Here is a 19,396-nt window from a genome sequence, read left to right on the forward strand (position 1 = left end):
AGAAGCAACAGGAAAACCAGCATCAGGCTCTGAGTATTTATTTCAGTTAATAGTAGTCTCCCAGGGAAGACTGGGGGAAATATAGGTGTTTCTGTCAACTCCAGGAAAATCACAGCGTCATATGAGAGTACTCAGACCTGCTGCCCACTGAGGAGTGGGCTGTTCTCACCAATGGGGCAAGAGCAGAAGATGCGGGGTAGACGCAGCCAGTGACTGCTGCTATGTGGCAGCTGGGGGACGGAGAAGTCTTGCTTCATAAGTCTGCGCCTGATATTGGGAGAAGGGGTAAACTGGTTAGCAATGGACGAAGGTAGCTTGTCTGTGCTTCTCCAAAGAAGGGAACACACCCATATCCCAGTCTGCTTAGCCTTGATCCTAGCTTCCTCCCCTTCTCCTCACCTCCAGGGTTTACCCTGTCTTATTTCTGTGGTAACCTCTGTCCATTCCTCCCTCACCCCGTAAGCTTTCCTGCCTGAGGACCATACCACCCCAGGCCTGAGGGATCTGCCTTTCTTGCAGGTAGAAAACTCAGTTCACCCCAGGCCAGGCACGGTGGCTCACGCCTGTAATCCCAGCACTTTGGGAGGCCAAGGCGGGCAAATCACGAGGTCAGGAGTTTGAGACCAGCCTGGCCAACATGGTGAAACCCTGTCTTTACTAAAAATACAAAAATTAGCCAGGTGTGGTGGCGGGCGCCTGAAATCCCAGCTACTCGGGAAGCTGAAGCAGGAGAATCGCTTGAAACTGGAAGGTGGAGGTTGCAGTGAGCCGAGATTATGCCACTATACTCCAGCCTGGGCAAAAAGGGTGAAACTCTGTCTCAAAAAAAAAAAGAAAACTCAGTTTACCCAAACTACCCCCACTCTTCATATTATTAACAACAGTCATTAATATCAATTATTGCACTCTTGCTTCAGAGCTAGGTGCTTTACTCATTGTTTCTAATCTTTACAACAGCCCCACAGGGCAAGTATTAGTTTACCTACTTTTCAGAGGCTTAGACAGGTTAAGCTACTTCCCCCAGGTCTCACAAGCGAGACTGCAACCCAAGTCTGTCTAACTTACAAGCCTGGGCTCTTTCCTGGACACTATGCTTCCTCAAGGGGAGAGGTGGTTTCTTCTCCCCTTGAAGAAAAGTGAGTAGTGATAATAAGGGATAAGGGGGTCTGAGCTGTGTGATGAGGCCTTTACCTATATATCAGAGATGCAAGGACCACAGCCATCAACACCAGCAAGATGCCCACGAACAGCGGAGCCTGCCCAAGGCCTGCTTCTTGACCTGTGAGAAGAATCCCAGGCACTGCTTCACTCAGTGTCTGCTCCTTGCCAGCTGCCCTCTATCTACTCCCTTCCTCATCTTAGCTGTTGTCCAAGGACCTACCAGGCATGATAAGCTGGGTGCTGACCACTGCCAGGCTGTTGGCATCAGCCAGAGACACATTGAGGCAGTATGTCCCCGAGCCACCCTTCAGTATCTGGTGCAGAACCAGCTGGCAGGCTGGGCTGGGTAGCACAGGCTGGCACAGCCGCTGGGCAGGGGGCTGGCACCCTGGCGATGAGATCTCCATGCAGGCTTCCTTGGGCAGCCTGGAAGAGGTGTCAGCATATACAAGGGGATCTGGGAAGGGACACTAAATGCCAGAGAGCGAAGAAATAGTCAACCCAAGAGTTACCAGCACACTAGTGAGACACTCACCCGCCTTGGCAGGACACAGTCAGCTCAAATGCATCCCCCTCACTGGATGGCACAGCCTGCAGGATCTCGGCACTTTCAATACCCTCTGCAGAGTTGCAAGATTATCAAGTTAGGATTCCTCTACCTGGCCTCCCCAAAAGCCCAGAGACAGGAAAGCCCCAGGGCTGCTCTACCAATCCCATCCCTGTGCTTTCAAATGAGGACTCTGGCATTTGGGTATTCTTCCTATCTAGGTGAGTAATTCCTCCCAAGGTGTGCTTCCACTGACCAGCACTAGGCAGCACACAGCTGCCTCCATCAGCCCCCAAAGTAGGCAAGACTCACGGACGATGTCCAGGGTGACGGAAAAGGAACCATATCGATAGAGAACACAATCCAGGGGGACTTGTCTCTTCACCAGCCTTAAGGTGGCCGTACCATCCAGCAGGGGGCCCAGGGAACCTGGCAGGACAGGATCAAGGAGGCAAGATCAAGAGACAGATGACTCATCTGGAGGCAGAGGCCAAGCAGGCATTTTTTCAGGTTGAACCAGAGTTACTGGATTCTGGAGTCACAGGCTTGGAATCAGATAAGATCTGGGAAACCTTATTCTATAGATAAGGAAACTGAGGCCCAGAAGAAGAAAATGACTCCTCCAGAGTCACAGTTAGGGGTGGCATTGGAGTTTTAAAAAATCTCAAATGTTTATCACACCCCACACTATGCCAGGTCCTAGGCTAGACATTCAACATATGTTAACTCATTTAAGCATCACTGTTTCATTCCTCCCTTTTTGCTTTGGGATGGGAATCCAGGGTTGGGAAATGGAAGGATCAGGATCTCGGAATCTGGGAAGGATTTTCGTGCATTTATGCTTGAACAGAAAATGAGCTATAAATATTATATAAATGATCACAGTCTGTTCCCTGGTCTTGCCAACCGTTCTCAGCAGTAGAGAAAGCAACAAGCTCTTCCCTCATGGCCTAGGGGAAGACCTTGGTTTCCTGAACTCCAGACCTATTCCATGTCATTAAGAGAGACTGGAGGGCTTTACAGCCAGGCCAGTGAGAGCTCTGAGGGGACCATAGTGCTAAGCAAAGGATTGGGTAACATCTGAGTCCTGGGTAAGACTTACAGAGTAGAGTAGGGTACCCCACCTCCATGAACCTCATTCGCACTGGTACTCTTACCTGTAATACTTTCCGTAGACATGATTGAGCTGGCATCTGGACCCTCAGGCTCAGGGGTAGGTAGCTCTCTAGCTGTGGTCTCCACCCACTCTGTAGTTGTTACCTGTGCAGCTGTGGTTCCAGAAGGCACTACAATTGATACCTCTGCAGGTGTCATACCTATAGCCTCTGGAGTTGACATCTCTGCCAGTGTGGCACCCACGACCTCTGAAACTGGCACCTTCTCAGGTGTCGTACCTGTGCTCTCTGCAGTTGGCATCTGCACAGGTGTAGTGCTTATGACTTCAGTGGTTGGCACCTGCACAGATGTGGTTCCAGAGGGCTCTGCAGTTGGCACCTGACCAGGTGTAGTACCCACGACTTCTGTAGTAGGCACTTGGCCAGCTGTGGTGTTAGGGCCCTCTGCAGTTGGCCTGTGCCCATCTGTGGTGCCTGGAACTGGGGAGGAGCCACAGGAGGTGAGAGGAATGGCAGCCTGCAGGACCACCTGGGCAGTGACTGGGCCAGGCTCCAGGTAAGTATGAGTGACCACAAGTGCCCGAGAGATCAGGGTTCCACTACTGTCTCCAAAGTCCCAGGTGTAGGAGAGGTCAGCTTCAGCCAGATAGCCACTGGGGTCATGGAGCTGGAGGGCAAAGGTCAGAGGCTGATTTCTCAGGAAGTGCTTGTTCCCTCCATCCAAAGCCCGCAGCTGGGACACGCTCACGGAGAAAGGTACCTGGTCTGGGATTGGAGCCAGAAAAGGTGAGAACCAGGCCTGAGCCACAGCTTCTCCTTTCACAGCCACACCCTCCAACTCCAAGCTGACTGGCTGGCCCTTCACTGGCACTAAGCCTCACATTTCTCTGCCTAGGTCTTCCTGGACCTTCTACTTAATAAGTTTGCACAGCATTTCACCTTTCCCCTTTCCAGTCCATCCAAGCCTCCCTGCCTTCTCTTGCCCTATGACTGGCCTTGCCCCTTCCTAAACCCTTACCAGTAATGGTGAAGGCTGAGCTGGAATGAGCAACAGGCACATAGCTCCGGGATCCCCGGCGATGGTAGACAGTCACTTCCATGGTGTGTGTGCCCAGCATTGCCCTGCCTGTCCCAATGCTCAGCCCAGACACTGGGCCCCCTAGAACTTGCCAGTATTGGCCTGAAGTTTTTGGAATGAAAAGCAAGGAAGAAGAGATTACTGGTCAAAGGGGACTGAGGGACAGGCTTAGAAACAGGGCACTGGAGATAGGAGCTCAGGAGGTATGATTACTTCAGAGGGTGTTTGGAAGGCTGTGATATGGGGGCACAGGGAAGGGGTCCTAATGAGGCATTCCATGGGGTAGGACTACAATTGAGGAAGAGCTGCCAGAAAGAATTATGATAGAGTTGAAGGGGGCTAGGTGCTATGAAAGAGAAAAGATCCAAGAGGAAAATGAAGATGAGAGAAAATCACAGAAGTTAAGGTGGAAGGGGCGGCCAAAAGAAAGGTGATCAGGTAGAAAGAAGTAAACACAAGTGTGGATGACAGGCTGAGAAGGGAGTCCCTCACCCCAGGTCTTCCAGACATAAACAAAGCTTCTCTTCTGAGACCAAGGGCCAGATGGGCAAGGTCCACCATCAGGGAAGATGCAGGCATCGTCAGTTTCCTGGGGATACACTGGCTGTCCTCCCCACACCTGGCTCCCTGAAAAGTAAATACAGAGTCACTCTCAAACCCTGGCATTCTTTTTTATATACCAAAACCCCTAAAATTGCTCCCAGGATATCAGAGAGAGGCTCTGGGAATATTCCCTAGCTAGAAAGTACATTCTCCATGGTATAACCATTTGGGGTGGTAGTTGGGGGTTGAGGGTGTGGAAACCACGTTTTTTTTTTAGAGACAGGGTCTTACTCTGATGCCCAGGCTGGAGTGCAGTGGTGTGATCACAGCTCATTGGAGTGTCAACCTCCCAGGGTCAAGCAATCCTCCCACCTCAGCCTCCCGAGTAGCTGGGACTACAGGTATGCACCACCATACCCAGCTAATTTTATTTTTTTGTAGAGACAGGGTCTTGCTATGTTGCCAGGGCTGGTCTTGAACTCCTGGGCTTAAGCAATCCTCCCGCCTCAGCCTCCTGAAGTGCTGGGTTTACAGGCGTGCACCACCATGCCTGGCCGGAAGCTATAATTTAATTGGCCAGGTGTGGTGGCTCATGGCTGTAAACCCAGCACTTTGGGAAGCTGAGGTGGGAGGACTGCTTGAGGCAAGGAATTCAAGACCAGCCTGATCAACATAGCAAGACCCTGTCTCTACAAAATACATTTTAAAAAAATTAGCCAGGTGTGGTGGTATGCACCTGTAGTTCCAGCTACTCCAGGGGCTGAGGAAGGAGGATCACTTGAGCCCAGGAGGTTGAGGCTGCAATTAGCTATGATCGCACCACTGTACTCCAGCCTGGGAGAGAGAGAAGGACCCTGACTTTAAAATAAATAAATAAATAAATAAAATAAGAAAAAGAAAATAAATAAAATAAGAAAAAGAAATAAAAAAATAAAATAAGAAAAAGAAAAGAAAAAGAAGATATGTATATATATACGTATATATACGTATATATACGTATATATACGTATATATATATAGCCACATATCAAAATATTTAGAGTGATTTGCTCTAGCTAGTGGAATAAAAATAGCAGCACTAGGGAGCCAGGCGCAGTGGCTCACACCTGTAATCCTAGCACTTTGGGAGTCTGAAGCGGTTAAATCACCTGAGGTCAGGAGTTCAAGACCAGCCTGGCCAACGTGGTAAAACCCTGTCTCTACTAAAAATACAAAAATTAACCAGGTGCATCGCTTCTCGGCCTTTTGGCTAAGATCAAGTGTAGTGTCTGTTCTTATCAGTTTAATATCTGATATGTTCTCTATTTGGGAACGCTATATTAAACGCATTTTTGGAAATGGGAGATGGAATAGGATCTTGCTCTATCCACTCCACGCATTGACCTGGTATTGCAGTACTTCCAGGAACAGTGCACCTGCTCACCATCAGTAATAAAAACAGACTTTAAAAAAAAAATTAGCCAAGTGTGCTGGAGGAAACCTGTAATCCTAGCTACCCAGGAGGCTGAGGCAGGAGAATCGCTGGAACCTGCGAGGTGGAGGCTGCAGTGAGCCAAGATCGCACCACTGCACTCCAGCCTGAGTGACACAGCGAGACTCTGTCTCAAAAATAAGTACATAAATAAATAACAGCACCAGATAACATTTATTTAGCCTTTACTGTAGGCTAGAGCTGATACAACAAGTACTTTACACATATTATCACATTGTAATCCTTACAACAATCCTTTTTTCTTTGGAAATGGAAACACAATAAGGTGGGCAGATCACTTGAGCTCAGGAGTTTGAGACCAGCCTGGGTAACATGGTGAAACCCCGTCTCTACTAAAAATACAAAAGAATTAGCCGGGCATGGTGACATGTGCCTGTACCAGCTACTCGGAAGGCTACTCCCAGCTACTCAGGAGGCTGAGGCGGGAGGATCACTGGAACCCAGGAGGCGGAGGTTGCAGTGAGCTGAGATCCTGCCACTGCACTCCAGCCTGAGCGACACAGCTAGACTCTGTCTCAAAAAAAAAAAAAGAAATGGAAACACAAAACAAGTAACTTGCCCAAGGTCACCTATCAAGGACAAATTTAAATATAGGTCTGTTCAACTTCTAGGTCCCCTGAATTCTGCTGTCCTCCACTTTAGGGACTGTAATTTTCTTTTTTCTTTTTGAGACAGGGTCTCACTCTGTCACCCAGGCTGAAGTGCAGTGGCGTGATCATGCAGTCTCGACCTCCCAGGCTCATGATCCTCCCACCTGAGACTCCTGAGTAGCAGGTACTACAGCTGTAATTTTCTTTTCTTTTTGCTGTTTTTTTTTTTTTTTTGAGATGGAGTCTTGCTCTGTCGCCCAGGCTGGAGTACAGTGGCATGATCTCGGCTCACTGCAAGCTCCACCTTCCGGGTTCACGCCATTCTCCTGTCTCAGCCTCCCAAGTAGCTGGGACTACATGCGCCTGCCACCACGCCCGGCTAATTTTTTGTATTTTTTTTTAGTAGAGACGGGGTTTCACCGTGTTAGCCAGGAAGGTCTCGATCTCCTGACCTTGTGATCTGCCCACTTCAGCCTCCTGAAGTGCTGCGATTACAGGCGTGAGCCACTGCGCCTGGCCTTCTCTGTGTTTTTAAATTTTAACTACAGTGAGTATGTACTACACATATAACTTGTTTTAAAAAATAGAGGAGGAGGCCGGGTGCGATGGCTCACACCTGTAATCCCAGAACTTTGTGAGGCCGAGGCAGGCGGATCACAAGGTCAGGAGATGGAGACTATCCTGACTAACACGGTGAAACCCTGTCTCTACTAAAAATAGAAAAAAAAATTAGCCAGGCATGGTGGCGGGCGCCTGTAATCCCAGCTACTCGGGAGGCTGAGGCAGGAGAATGGTGTGAACCCAGGAGGCAGAGCTTGTAGTGAGCCGAGATCGCGCCACTGTACTCAAGCCTGGGCGACAGAGCAAGACTCCGTCTCAAAAAAGAAAAAAAAAAAGTAGAGGAGGAAGGGGCATTCCCTGAGCTCACTGGGCATACCAGGGAACCTGAGCCCTAGGAATAAGGACCTAGAATAGAGAAGTACTCACCATTGATGATGGTATTGTTGACCCAGATAACCTGCCCATCTGGCAATGCCTTTTGGCTTCCAGGGAAGTTCAAGGCAATAGAGAAGGAGGCATTTGCGCCAATCAGTGTAGGCCCATCATTACTGACCTTGAGGGACACTTGACCACCTGGGAAGGAAAGTTACATTAGCTGAGACTCCTGGGCTTCCCCTCCCTGTATACGTTTCCCCTCCTTTTCTTCCCAAGCTACACTCAGTTCAGTTTATCTTGCTTTTTTTCTCACCCCACTCCCACCATGCCCTCCCCTGGAACTTTCAAATTCCTACCTCTCCAGCAGTCAAGTCTCTGGGCTTCTGTCCACTGTGGATACAGCTGCCTGTTCCAGGCTTTGGTTCTGAGTTGCCTTGAGACACCAAGCCAGTCCTGATTTCTGGGTCCTAAAAGGAACGTGCCATGAAGGGCCCTAGGATCCTTTCAGTTCCTTCTCAGGGATAACAATCTATTCATGTCACCCCATTCATTCTCACATTCGAAGTGCTTTTTTTTTTTTGAGATGGCGTTTCGCTCTTGTTGCCCAGGCTGGAGTGCAATGGCGCGATCTCGGCTCATTGCAACCTCTGTCTCCTGGGTTCAAGCGATTCTCCTGCCTCAGCCTCCTGAGTAGCTGGGATTACAGGCATGTGTCACCATGCCAGGCTAATTTTGTATTTTTAGTAGAGATGGGGTTTCTCCATGTTGGTTGGTCTGGTCTCGAACTCCCGACCTTAGGTGATCTGCCCACCTCGGCCTCCCAAAGTGCTGGGATTACAGGCGTGAGCCACTGCGCCCGGCCAAAGTGCATTTTTAAAACTCATTTATTTGGCCGGGTGCGGTGGCTCACACCTGTAATCCCAGCACTTTGGGAGGCTGAGGCGGGTGGATCATGAGGTCAAGAGATAGAGACCATCCTGGCCAACATGGGGAAACCCCGTCACTACTAAAAATACAAAAATTAGCCGGGCGTGGTGGCGGGCACCTGTAGTTCCAGCTACTCAGTAGGCTGAGGCAGGAGAATTGCTTGAACCTGGGAGGCGGAGGTGGCAGTGAGCCGAGATCATGCCACTGCACTCCAGCCTGGGCTACAGAGCGAGACTCCGTCTCAAAAATAAAATAAAAATTTACTTTTGAACATGATCAAATTTGTGCTTTAGAAAGATCACGATGGCAAGCAGTGAGGAGGATGGATTAGAGGCCGGCAGAGATTGGGGATGGGGACAGGGAAGACAAAATTATTGTAACTGTCCAAGAGAGGTCTGAGAAGAAAAGGATACGCTGGACCTCCATCTGCCCCCACCCAGGTCTGACAGCTATCAACACCTTGCCACATTGGCTTTGTTTATCCTTACTAGTTGTTATTTTTGTTTTCGTTTTGGCTAAAGTATGTAAAAGCAAATCCCAAACATCGTGTTATTTTAACCCTACAAATTTAAAAAATATGAGTATTTTCTTGCATAAGCACAATGTCATTTCATGCTAGACAAAATTATCAAACTCAGTCCACATAAAATTTCATGAATATCTGGAAAAATGTCTTATGATTTTTAAAATCAGGATCCAAAATATAAGTACAGTCTTTTTGTTAAGAGCCTTAGGTGGGTCAGTGTGAACAGACTCTTTCCAGGATACATTAAGGAATATAGTAAAAGAAAAAGACTTGAAACTGCAGCACAGCGAGGAAAGTCAGATCAAGGAGAACTTCCTAGAAATCTGTGAGACTAAACATCTAGGGAGAAAGCGGGGCTGGGATATAATGTATATATTTCAGCACAGCAGAAACTACCCTCACCCCATTTTTCCCTTTCCTGCAGAAACCTCTGTCCCCTCCCCTTCCCTCCCCTCTCCTCTCCTTTCTGTATATAGTTCAGCACAGCAAAAGCTACCCTCACCCCATTTTTCCCTTTCCTGCAGAAACTTCCTTCCCTTTCCTTTCCCTTTTCCTTTCCCCTTTCCTTTCCTTTTGATACAGGGTTTTGCTGTCTCACCCTGCGTGCAGTGGCACGTTCATCGCTCACTGCAGCCTCAGCCTCAAACTCCTAGGCTGAAGCCATCTTCCTGATTAGCTTCCCAAGTAGCTAGGACCACAGGTGCTCACCACCAGGCCCGGCTAATTTTTTTTTTTTGAGACAGAGTTTCGCTCTTGTTGCCCAGGCTGGAAGGCTGGAGTACAGTGGCACGATCTCAGCTTACTACAACCTCCGCCTCCCGGGTTCAAGCGATTTTCCTGCCTCAGCCTCCTGAGTGGCTGGGATTACAGGCATGCGCCACCACGCCCAGCTAATTTTGTATTTTTAGTAGAGACTAGATTTCTCTATGTTGGTCAGGCTGGTCTCAAACTCCCAACTTCAGCTGATCCACCTGCCTTGGCCTCGCAAAGTGCTGGGATTACAGGCGTGAGCCACCAAGCCTGGCCTAGGCCTGGCTAATTTTTTTACTTTTTGTAGAGACAGGGTCTCACTGTGTTGCTCAGGCTGGTCTTGAACTCCTGGGCTCAAGCAATCCTATGGCCACGGCCTCCCAAAGTGCTGGGATTACAGGTGTGAGCCACCACAACCGGCCTCCTTATCTCCTTTCTTTTCTTTTCTTTTTTATTTTTTTGAGACAGAGTCTTGCTCTGTTGCCCAGGCTAGAATGCAGTGGTGTGATCTCTCGGCTCACTGCAACCTCTGCCTCCCAGGTTCAAGCAATTCTTGTGCCTCAGCCTCCCAAGTAGTTGGGATTACAGGTGCGTACCACCATGCCCAGCTAATTTTTGTATTTTTAGTAGAAATGGAGTTTCACCATATTGGCCAGGCTGGTCTGACCTCAAGTGATCCACCCATCTCAGCCTCTCAAAGTGCTAGGATTACAGGCATGAGTTACTGTACCGGGCCTCATCCCCTTTCTTTTCTTTTTTTTTTTTTTTGAGACGGAGACTCGCTCTGTCACCCAGGCTGGAGTGCAGTGGCATGATCTTGGCTCACTGCAACCTCCGCCTTCCGGGTTCAAGTGATTCTCCTGCCTCAGCCTTCTGAGTAGCTGGGACTACAGGCATGTGCCACCATGCCCGGCTAATTTTTGTACTTTTAGTAGAGACGGGGTTTCACCATATTGGCCAGGCTGGTTTCGAACTCCTGACCTCGTGATCCACCCGCTTCAGCCTCCCAAAGTGCTGGGATTACAGGCGTGAGCCACGGTGCCCGGCCTCATCCCCTTTCTGATGTGTGCTGTAACCCTAGCTGATTCTGCTGGGGGAGGATCTGGAATCATCTATTGAGCATCCCACCACTAGAGCAAGAGAAGTCATAAGGTACCCCATTCTTTCTCCACTTCCAACTCTCAGAGCAGCACGGGACATTCCAGACCCTCTCACCACCCCACCCCCGCCCCTTGCTCCTGTCACGAGGCCCAATCCCCCAGAGCCCTTTCATGTGATGCTCAGCTGAGACCCCTCTGCCTATCTCTCCAGCCCCAGAACAAAAGGTCTGGGCTGTGCTCACCCGTACCCATCCCAAAAGGAGAGGATTGTATCTCCTTAGTATTCTTACCCAATACCACATTCTCTGACTCCCCACTTTAAATCTCCTACCCCAAGAGACGTTTCCTAAAAGAGTCTCCTGCACATTTCACCCCTTTGGAGCCAGTGCTCCAGCTCACTGCCAAGGAAGCCTCAGAATCAGTGCCACAGAGACCTTCTATCCTTCTGCCGCTCCAAGCATATGAGATTATTTTCAGGCTCAATCCCAAATCTCCATGTAGGGAGGGAGCCCAGGTGCCCACATCCTCACTAAATCAAATGAGTGGGAGACGCCTGAAATATTGCCGCTATCTCCCATTAGGAGGACAGAAACCAGAGCAGGGGGAGTTCATCCCCAAGTTCACACCTGCTCGTGTCCACATATCCACACATACCTTTTGTAGCCCCCACAGCCAGCAAAGCACCTATCACAGCCAAATGAAGAAGGCATCTTTTTAGCACCAGATCCATTGTGTTCTTCCCTCCAGCAACCAAAGGCACTGGGGAGACTGGGATAGGCCCCTATATAAGAAAAGGGTGCTCATTTGCATAGCCCTTCCTCTTCTCCCTCAGAGAAGGCCTGGGAGGGGCCGGAGGAGAGGAAAAAGGAAAAACTGACAAACGGATCCTGGTCCCTAGACATTGCTTTCCCATCCTGCTACTCAATGACAGTTTCTGGTTTCACTGGATCACTCTCATCTTGATACACTCCCGGGCAAGAGCTAACTGATAGGCAGCTGCATAACACATACCAGACACAACAGTTTATCATGGGAGAGTGAATTAAACCAGGAACTTCTCAAAAAGACAGAAAAAGAACCCTGCATGCCAAAACAGAGACAGTGTCGGGGTAGGCTATGAGGCAGAGGCAACGACTCCTCTGAGGCCCAGGATTCCTTTGCAAAGAGATTCCTGGCTTCCTGCTTTCCAAAGGAGGCTACTGGGCCAGGTAGAATTTAACCTTAGGTCGATACATATTTTCCCCAGGAGTGGTGAAAATAGTCAGTTAGAAATCAAGAAATCCCTACAGACTAGAGACATAGGTAGGAAACTTGGACCCAAAGCAGGTACTTGGGAAGAGTGTTCAGCCGCCCCACCGGGGAAGAAACTTGTCTAGCCCCCAAGAACCAAACTTGCCTAGGGCGGGGTCATTTGCGGGGAGGAGCGCTGGGCTCGCCCCCCGGCCCTGACGTTGACCAATAGAAAGGCCTGGGGGCGGAGCCAGGGAAACGCGGGAAGCAGGGGCGGGGCCTCTGGTGGCGGTCGGGAACTCGGGGGGAGGCGGCAACATTGTTTCAAGTTGGCCAAATTGACAAGAGCGAGAGGTATACTGCGTTCCATCCCGACCCGGGGCCACGGTACTGGGCCCTGTTTCCCCCTCCTCGGCCCCCGAGAGCCAGGGTCCGCCTTCTGCAGGGTTCCCAGGCCCCCGCTCCAGGGCCGGGCTGACCAGACTCGCTGGCGCTTCATGGAGAACTTCCAAAAGGTGGAAAAGATCGGAGAGGGCACGTACGGAGTTGTGTACAAAGCCAGAAACAAGTTGACGGGAGAAGTGGTGGCGCTTAAGAAAATCCGCCTGGACACGTGAGTGGCCTCTGTACCCGGGAATCCTAACTGGGGACCTCCTTGATTGTCCCCCCCAACCCCCCACGGGCGGGTAGCCGTCCAGGGACCGGAAGAGAGCAGGGAGGGACTTCTTTAGAAGTGGAGAGGTGGGTTGGGGGCCAGTAGAAGGTGGAGAGTATACTTATACTCCCTGGGGAGAGTATAGGGTGGTGTGGAATCCATGGAAAACTTTCTTCCCAAACTGAGCCGGATCGTGACCCCAAATGTGCGACTACAGACTCGGGGAGAGAAAGGAGGTCTCTGAGATGAGGTCCAAGACTCTCCATGGAGTGGAGTTATGTGGGAACCGGCGAGAATCGCCTTTCTGAATGAAGAGCCCTCTTCACTGCCCCACCCTCACCTTAGAATTCTCTCCTCTTTCCAAAGAATGGCAGTTGAACCTCACTGGCCCCTGTGGGGAGGCTGGGGACTACTCCTGCATTCCCCCCCCCCGCCCCCATTACAGTCTCCCTGCTTCACCTTCACCAGGCGACTTTACTTACCTACCCCTGGGAAAAGAGGAGATAATGACCTTAATATGTCCAAAAGTCACACCCTGACTACCCAAGAATTAGCTCTTACCATCACCCTTTCTCTTCTCTCACTTTCCTAGGGGGCGCTGGGTGGTGTCTCCTTGGGGGAAAGAAATGACTAGGTTGGGGGAAAAGGAATATTTGTAACCATATTCCCATCTCTGCTTTCCCAACCTCTCCAAGTGAGACTGAGGGTGTGCCCAGTACTGCCATCCGAGAGATCTCTCTGCTTAAGGAGCTTAACCATCCTAATATTGTCAAGTAAGTATGTGTCTGAGAGGTGATCCAGCTGGAAAGGAGGATAAGTTCTGTCTGTACAGTGCGGGCATTTCTCTCTCTTGCACCTCCATTTCCTCAAACTTTCCTTCTCTAGGCTGCTGGATGTCATTCACACAGAAAATAAACTCTACCTGGTTTTTGAATTTCTGCACCAAGATCTCAAGAAATTCATGGATGCCTCTGCTCTCACTGGCATTCCTCTTCCCCTCATCAAGGTAATGCTTCTCATAAGCTCCTCCCATCATGGGCATGTCTTGGGGGACTGGTGGCAGGCAATTCAGGGTGATATTTTATGATCTTGGCCTCCTTCTGAGCCCTCATCTCCTATACACGCACACTCCCCTTCATTTTGTGTCTCCTTCCCTGCTCATTATATTCATTAACCCTAGGGTTGGACTGAACAATCAAAGTTGAAACTAGTGAGTCAACCTAGCAACTCAGGTGGGAGGTCAGATGAAACTCAGATAAATGGGATTTGAGAGCACTTGGTAAATTCCTCCAAAAAGCCCTTCCATTTGGTGGAAGAACTAGCTGGTGAGTCTCTATTGTCTATTTTAGGGCTGGATTCTTCACTCCCAGAGCTACTTTCAATCTATTAACAAACATTTGTTCAATGCACAGCATATAGAAAAGGGATGCAAAATTGAGTAAGACTTGGTCCTTATGCTCTCTAGGCTGACAGTCCATTGGGAGAAATAGCTTGTAAATATGTAACTATAATCCAACATAGTAAAGGCTTTAGTAGAGTTTTGGGGGCACAGAGCAAACCCAGTCTGCTCACTAATGGAGAAACACAGTCCTCTCTTTCTCCTTTGTCAGAGCTATCTGTTCCAGCTGCTCCAGGGCCTAGCTTTCTGCCATTCTCATCGGGTCCTCCACCGAGACCTTAAACCTCAGAATCTGCTTATTAACACAGAGGGGGCCATCAAGCTAGCAGACTTTGGACTAGCCAGAGCTTTTGGAGTCCCTGTTCGTACTTACACCCATGAGGTGAGTCCCTTTATGTCTTTTTTCTCTGAGTTTCCCAAGAGGTGTTAACTAGGGTATTCACAAAGTTACTAAAAATATCTGGCTAACAGTTTCTTACTAGGTAGAAATAATCTCTTGACATCCTAAAGAGTCTTAGAGTATGCGTGGAATTCATACTGTGTTGCTAACTGGGCTCACGCCTGTAATCCCAATACTTTGGGAGGTTGAGGTGGGAGGATCACTTGAGCCCAGGAGTTCGAGACTATCATAGGCAACATAGCGAGACCCCATCTCTACAAATCTACAGAAAGAAAAAATTTAGAAATAAAATTATGACCAATTTGTCTCAAGTTTTTCCAGGAAGATCTCAAATTGGGGGTTCAGTCCAGAACTATGGACTGGAAATCAGTGGGAGGGGAAAGATGGAGGGAAGGAAACGGCTTGTTAAGAGGCCAAGAGTAAGCAGAGTAGTGTTGAGGAACTGAGATGTGGGAATTTCCATACCCTATAAACCACCCCGCCCCTCCCTATTCCTGTCCTTCAGGTGGTGACCCTGTGGTACCGAGCTCCTGAAATCCTCCTGGGCTGCAAATATTACTCCACAGCTGTGGACATCTGGAGCCTGGGCTGCATCTTTGCTGAGATGGTATGGAGCCTTGCCCAAGTTCCACCCAGCCCCCTCCCCCTCCTCCCCACATCCAAGAACAACAGAACTGTTTCTTGGCCCAGACCTATGGCCCTTCTATCACAGGGTTCTCTCTCTAAAGTAGCACCAAGGGGAATGGTGGGAAGGGATGCAACTGTTGCCCTGATATCAACCACAATGTTAGGATATCCTCAAACAGCCTTAATACCTAGTATACATCTCTTATCCCTGAAATGAGTTAAAGCATTTCTGCAGCTGTTTTAGCTGTAGTCTGCATATATTTGGGAGAATGATTCCATTTAGTGCCTCTTTTATTTCAGGCCTTCATTTCAAGGCTTGTAGACCTTGTTGTATGGTGCCAGCAATGTAGTGAAGACAACTGTGGTCACTTTACCCACACCCTTCATTTAAACTGCAGATTTAGGCAGGGTGCAGTGGCTCACACCTGTAATCCCAGCACTTTAGGAGGCTGAGGTAGGTGGATTACCTGAGGTCAGGAATTTGAGACCAGCCTGGCCAACATGGTAAAACCCTGTCTCTACTAAAAATACAAAAATTAGCCAGGTGTGGCTACTTGGGATTACACACCTGTAATCCCAGCTACTTGGGAGGCCAAGGCAGGAGAATCGGTTGAACCCGGGAGATGGAGGTTGCAGTGAGCCGAGATTGCACCACTGCACTCCAGCCTGGGTGACAGAACGAGATTCCATCTCAAAAAAAAAAAAAAAAAAAAAAAAAGATTTAGATCATGTCTCCCTTCAACCTCTGGCTTTTCACACTGAAGGATCCTTGAGGCCTGGCTTTATGTAGAAGCTCCCATCTCCTTTAATACAACAGTGCAGTGCAGTAGGCTGAGTCTTCAAATCAGCAATATGTTTTATTGTCTTTTATCTTGGTTGTAACCAAGAGCTTAAAGACCATTAGCCTATACATATGTAATGTGCATTTATCCCCCAGTGCATTACCTTACAATTGTCCATATTCCTCTCTCAATTCATCAAAAAATATTTGTTAAGCACCTAGTGGGTACCCAGCACCATGCTAGGTGCTATAGGGAACACAGAAGAAATGGAAGACAGAGTCTCTGCCCACTGTGCTCCTATCTAGAAGTGGCTGCATCACAAGGTTGGGGGATGACCGCAGTGTCTACCCCATACCCCTTGAGTGGCTTGGGATACCTTTGCTACATGTCAGTGGCACCCCAGACATTCACCCCCTCCCAGACCCACCCAGCCTTGGAAATCTGCAAAGCCATGGTTGGGGGAAGGAAGGAGGGGGCGAGGAGACAGATGAAGGGACTTCATTGTCTCAGGTTCTGTGTGACTGACCCCATGAAATGCCCTGGGGAGGGAGTCATGGGGCCCCGCTGACCTTTTACTGTCTGTGGGAACTCCTTTGTATAGAGGAGAGTTTTGACTGACGTCAACATGGGTCTTGGTATTTCCTCTTTCCCCATTTTCAGGTGACTCGCCGGGCCCTATTCCCTGGAGATTCTGAGATTGACCAGCTCTTCCGGATCTTTCGGACTCTGGGGACCCCAGATGAGGTGGTGTGGCCAGGAGTTACTTCTATGCCTGATTACAAGCCAAGTTTCCCCAAGTGGGCCCGGCAAGATTTTAGTAAAGTTGTACCTCCCCTGGATGAAGATGGACGGAGCTTGTTATCGGTGAGAGTGGGCACCTGTTTTCCCTCATTCATTTCTCCCAGGGAAGGGCTTTTCCAGGATGAAGGAAGGATGAGACCCTGAAATCTGGGCCTCAGTATTTCATTTCCCTGGTTCCTGCTCTCCCTGTTGGCACACTGATTCAGCTATGGGAGGATGGAAGTGAGAATTCTGCTTTGGGTAGAAGGAGTTCTGGTTTCCTGAACTCCTAAATGGGAACACCTGCTGCCCATTTAGTCCACTATCACATCATTGAAGTCAACATACATCTCTCCCTCTAGCAAATGCTGCACTACGACCCTAACAAGCGGATTTCGGCCAAGGCAGCCCTGGCTCACCCTTTCTTCCAGGATGTGACCAAGCCAGTACCCCATCTTCGACTCTGATAGCCTTCTTGAAGTCCCCAGCCCTAATCTCACCCTCTCCTCCAGTGTGGGCTTGACCTGGCTTGGCCTTGGGCTATTTGGACTCAGGTGGGCCCTCTGATCTTGCCTTAAACACTCATCTTCTAGTCTTGGCCAGCCAACTCTGGGAATACGGGGGTGAAAGGGAGGAACCAGTGAAAATGAAAGGAAGTTTCAGTATTAGATGCACTTAAGTTAGCCTCCACCACCCTTTCCCCCTTCTCTTAGTTATTGCTGAAGAGGGTTGGTATAAAAATTTAAAAAAAAAAAGCCTTCCTACACATTAGATTTGCCGTACCAATCTCTGAATGCCCCATAATTATTATTTCCAGTGTTTGGGATGACCAGGATCCCAAGCCTCCTGCTGTCACAATGTTTATAAAGGCCAAATGATAGTAGGGGCTAAGTTGGAGCTTTTGAGAACCAAGTAAAATAAAACCACTGGGAGGAGTCTATTTTAAAGAATTCGGTTGAAAAAAATAGATCCAATCAGTTTATACCCTAGTTAGTGTTTTGCCTCACCTAACAGGTTGGGAGACTGAAGACTCAGCCCGGGTGGGGCTGCAGAAAAATGATTGGCCCCAGTCCCCTTGTTTGTCCCTTCTACAGGCATGAGGAATCTGGGAGGCCCTGGGACAGCGATTGTGCTTCATTCCAATCTATTGCTTCACCATGGCCTTATGAGGCAGGTGAAAGATGTTTGAATTTTTCTTTTCCTTTTAGTATTCTTAGTTCTTCAGTTGCCAGGGATCCCTGATCCCATTTTCCTCTGAAGTCCACCTCCTACCCCATAGGAGTTAGAAGTTAGGGTTTAGGCATCATTTTGAGAATGCTGACACTTTTTCAGGGCTGTGATGGAGTGAGGGCATGGGTAAAAATATTTCTTTAAAAGAAGGATGAACAATTATATTTATATTTCAGGTTATATCCAATAGTAGAGTTGGCTTTTTTTTTTTTTTGGTCATAGTGGGTGGATTTGTTGCCGTGTGCACCTTGGGATTTTGTAATGACAGTGCTAAAAAAAAAAAAGCATTTTTTGTTGTTGTTGTTTATGATTTGTCTCTGTCACCCTTGTCCTTGAGTGCTCTTGCTATTAACGTTATTTGTAATTTAGTTTGTAGTTCATTAAAAAAATGTGCCTAGTTTTATAGTTCATCTCTTTCCTCCTCTTATTTACTGAAAGAATGGTGGGAGACAGAATATGAATATGTATATGTGATCATTGATTTCAGACCCCTTTTCCTAATCTCTCTGTGCATGGCTGCCCACCCCACCCCATTTTGGCTAGTGCTGACGGTGAACAAAGTGGTTATTATCGTCCCTATTTATGGCTGGGGAAACTGAAGTCTATATACTTCCTACTTCACTTTCTCCACACACCAGCAAACCTCCTTTCCCCCAGCCAACATACCACACACACACAACACACCACACACACACCACATACACACACCACACACACATCATATACACACATATACCACACACACCACGTATACATATACCAAATACACACACACCACATACACACCATATATGCACACACACCCCATACACACACACACACTCATGCACATACATAGCGGCAGAAAGAGGGCTCCCGGGGAATTTGCCTTTCGACACTGCATTTCCCAGTAAGCCCGCTGTTTTTCCTTTCTGTTTCATATCACAAACAGAAAAGTTTTCCAAAGATTCTTTTATTTACATTTACATACGATTCTGAAAAAGCGTCTCCAAGCTACCACTTCTTGTAGTTGCCATTGTCTCATTCCACCAAAAAACATCTCAGACCGCCTGCCGGCCACTCTAAATACGTCTGTCCTCTGAAGCCTCACTAAAAGGAGGAAGCGCTGATGTCAGGGTTACTTAAATTCCCAGGCTCCGGATCCCTAGAAGAGGTATTTCCCTTTACGCCCGCTAATTTGTCATAGAAGGCGGGGCACTAGAGCCAGCCCCAGCCAAATCCAGGGGGAGGGGCGAAGGTCAGTAGCGGCCTTCCTAAGGCTTCCTTCAACCCCTCCTTACCTGCCAGTCAAGTCCCGTATTTTCGCAGTACTGGTTAAAGTTTCACTTTGACCCGCCTCCATCACTCACCTGATTAGATGTTTATGAGTCAAAAGGCGGGGTCATGGGGTGTCGAGATTTTATTGGTGGATATATACGCCTGTCGGCAGTGTGCCGCCCCCTGTCTTCAGGAGCTTGCTCTTTAATGGCTCCTTACCTCGTCCATCTTCGAGGTTTCTCCCTCGCTATTGGTTTGTGGCCCCGCCTGT

At 48.7% G+C, this 19,396-nt stretch overlaps 2 protein-coding genes and 1 non-coding gene across 5 annotated transcripts; 2 read left to right on the forward strand and 1 right to left on the reverse strand.

Annotated features, from left to right (window-relative positions):
- Positions 1-22: 22 nt before the first annotated feature.
- Positions 23-19,343, reverse strand: PMEL (premelanosome protein). 2 transcript variants are annotated; one of them, XM_063646985.1, is made up of 12 exons: positions 19,218-19,343; positions 11,420-11,546; positions 7,819-7,929; positions 7,514-7,660; positions 4,394-4,528; positions 3,842-4,003; positions 2,866-3,588; positions 2,021-2,137; positions 1,697-1,781; positions 1,382-1,587; positions 1,192-1,279; positions 23-267 (listed from the first exon to the last, which is right to left on the reverse strand). In XM_063646985.1, the coding sequence occupies exons 2-12, from the start codon at positions 11,493-11,495 to the stop codon at positions 132-134; spliced, it is 1,986 nt and encodes a 661-aa protein (XP_063503055.1). In that variant the 5' UTR covers positions 11,496-11,546; positions 19,218-19,343; the 3' UTR covers positions 23-131. The 2 variants fall into 2 exon arrangements, with proteins under 2 accessions (XP_063503055.1, XP_063503056.1); XM_063646986.1 differs by lacking the exon at positions 19,218-19,343 and adding an exon at positions 12,053-12,129.
- LOC129011115 (U2 spliceosomal RNA) lies at positions 5,674-5,864 on the forward strand. Its single transcript, XR_008493235.1, has one exon. It is a non-coding gene; the product is annotated as a U2 spliceosomal RNA (small nuclear RNA).
- CDK2 (cyclin dependent kinase 2) lies at positions 12,232-18,278 on the forward strand. Of its 2 annotated transcripts, XM_054442006.2 has the most exons (7): positions 12,232-12,608; positions 13,346-13,423; positions 13,536-13,656; positions 14,261-14,431; positions 14,955-15,056; positions 16,519-16,722; positions 17,001-18,278. In XM_054442006.2, the coding sequence occupies exons 1-7, from the start codon at positions 12,493-12,495 to the stop codon at positions 17,103-17,105; spliced, it is 897 nt and encodes a 298-aa protein (XP_054297981.1). In that variant the 5' UTR covers positions 12,232-12,492; the 3' UTR covers positions 17,106-18,278. The 2 variants fall into 2 exon arrangements, with proteins under 2 accessions (XP_054297981.1, XP_063503057.1); XM_063646987.1 differs by lacking the exon at positions 14,261-14,431 and having other exon boundaries at positions 12,262-12,608.
- Positions 19,344-19,396: the final 53 nt, after the last annotated feature.

The sequence above is a fragment of the Pongo pygmaeus genome, chromosome 10, assembly GCF_028885625.2.
Source record: "Pongo pygmaeus isolate AG05252 chromosome 10, NHGRI_mPonPyg2-v2.0_pri, whole genome shotgun sequence".
Lineage (NCBI taxonomy): Eukaryota > Metazoa > Chordata > Mammalia > Primates > Hominidae > Pongo > Pongo pygmaeus.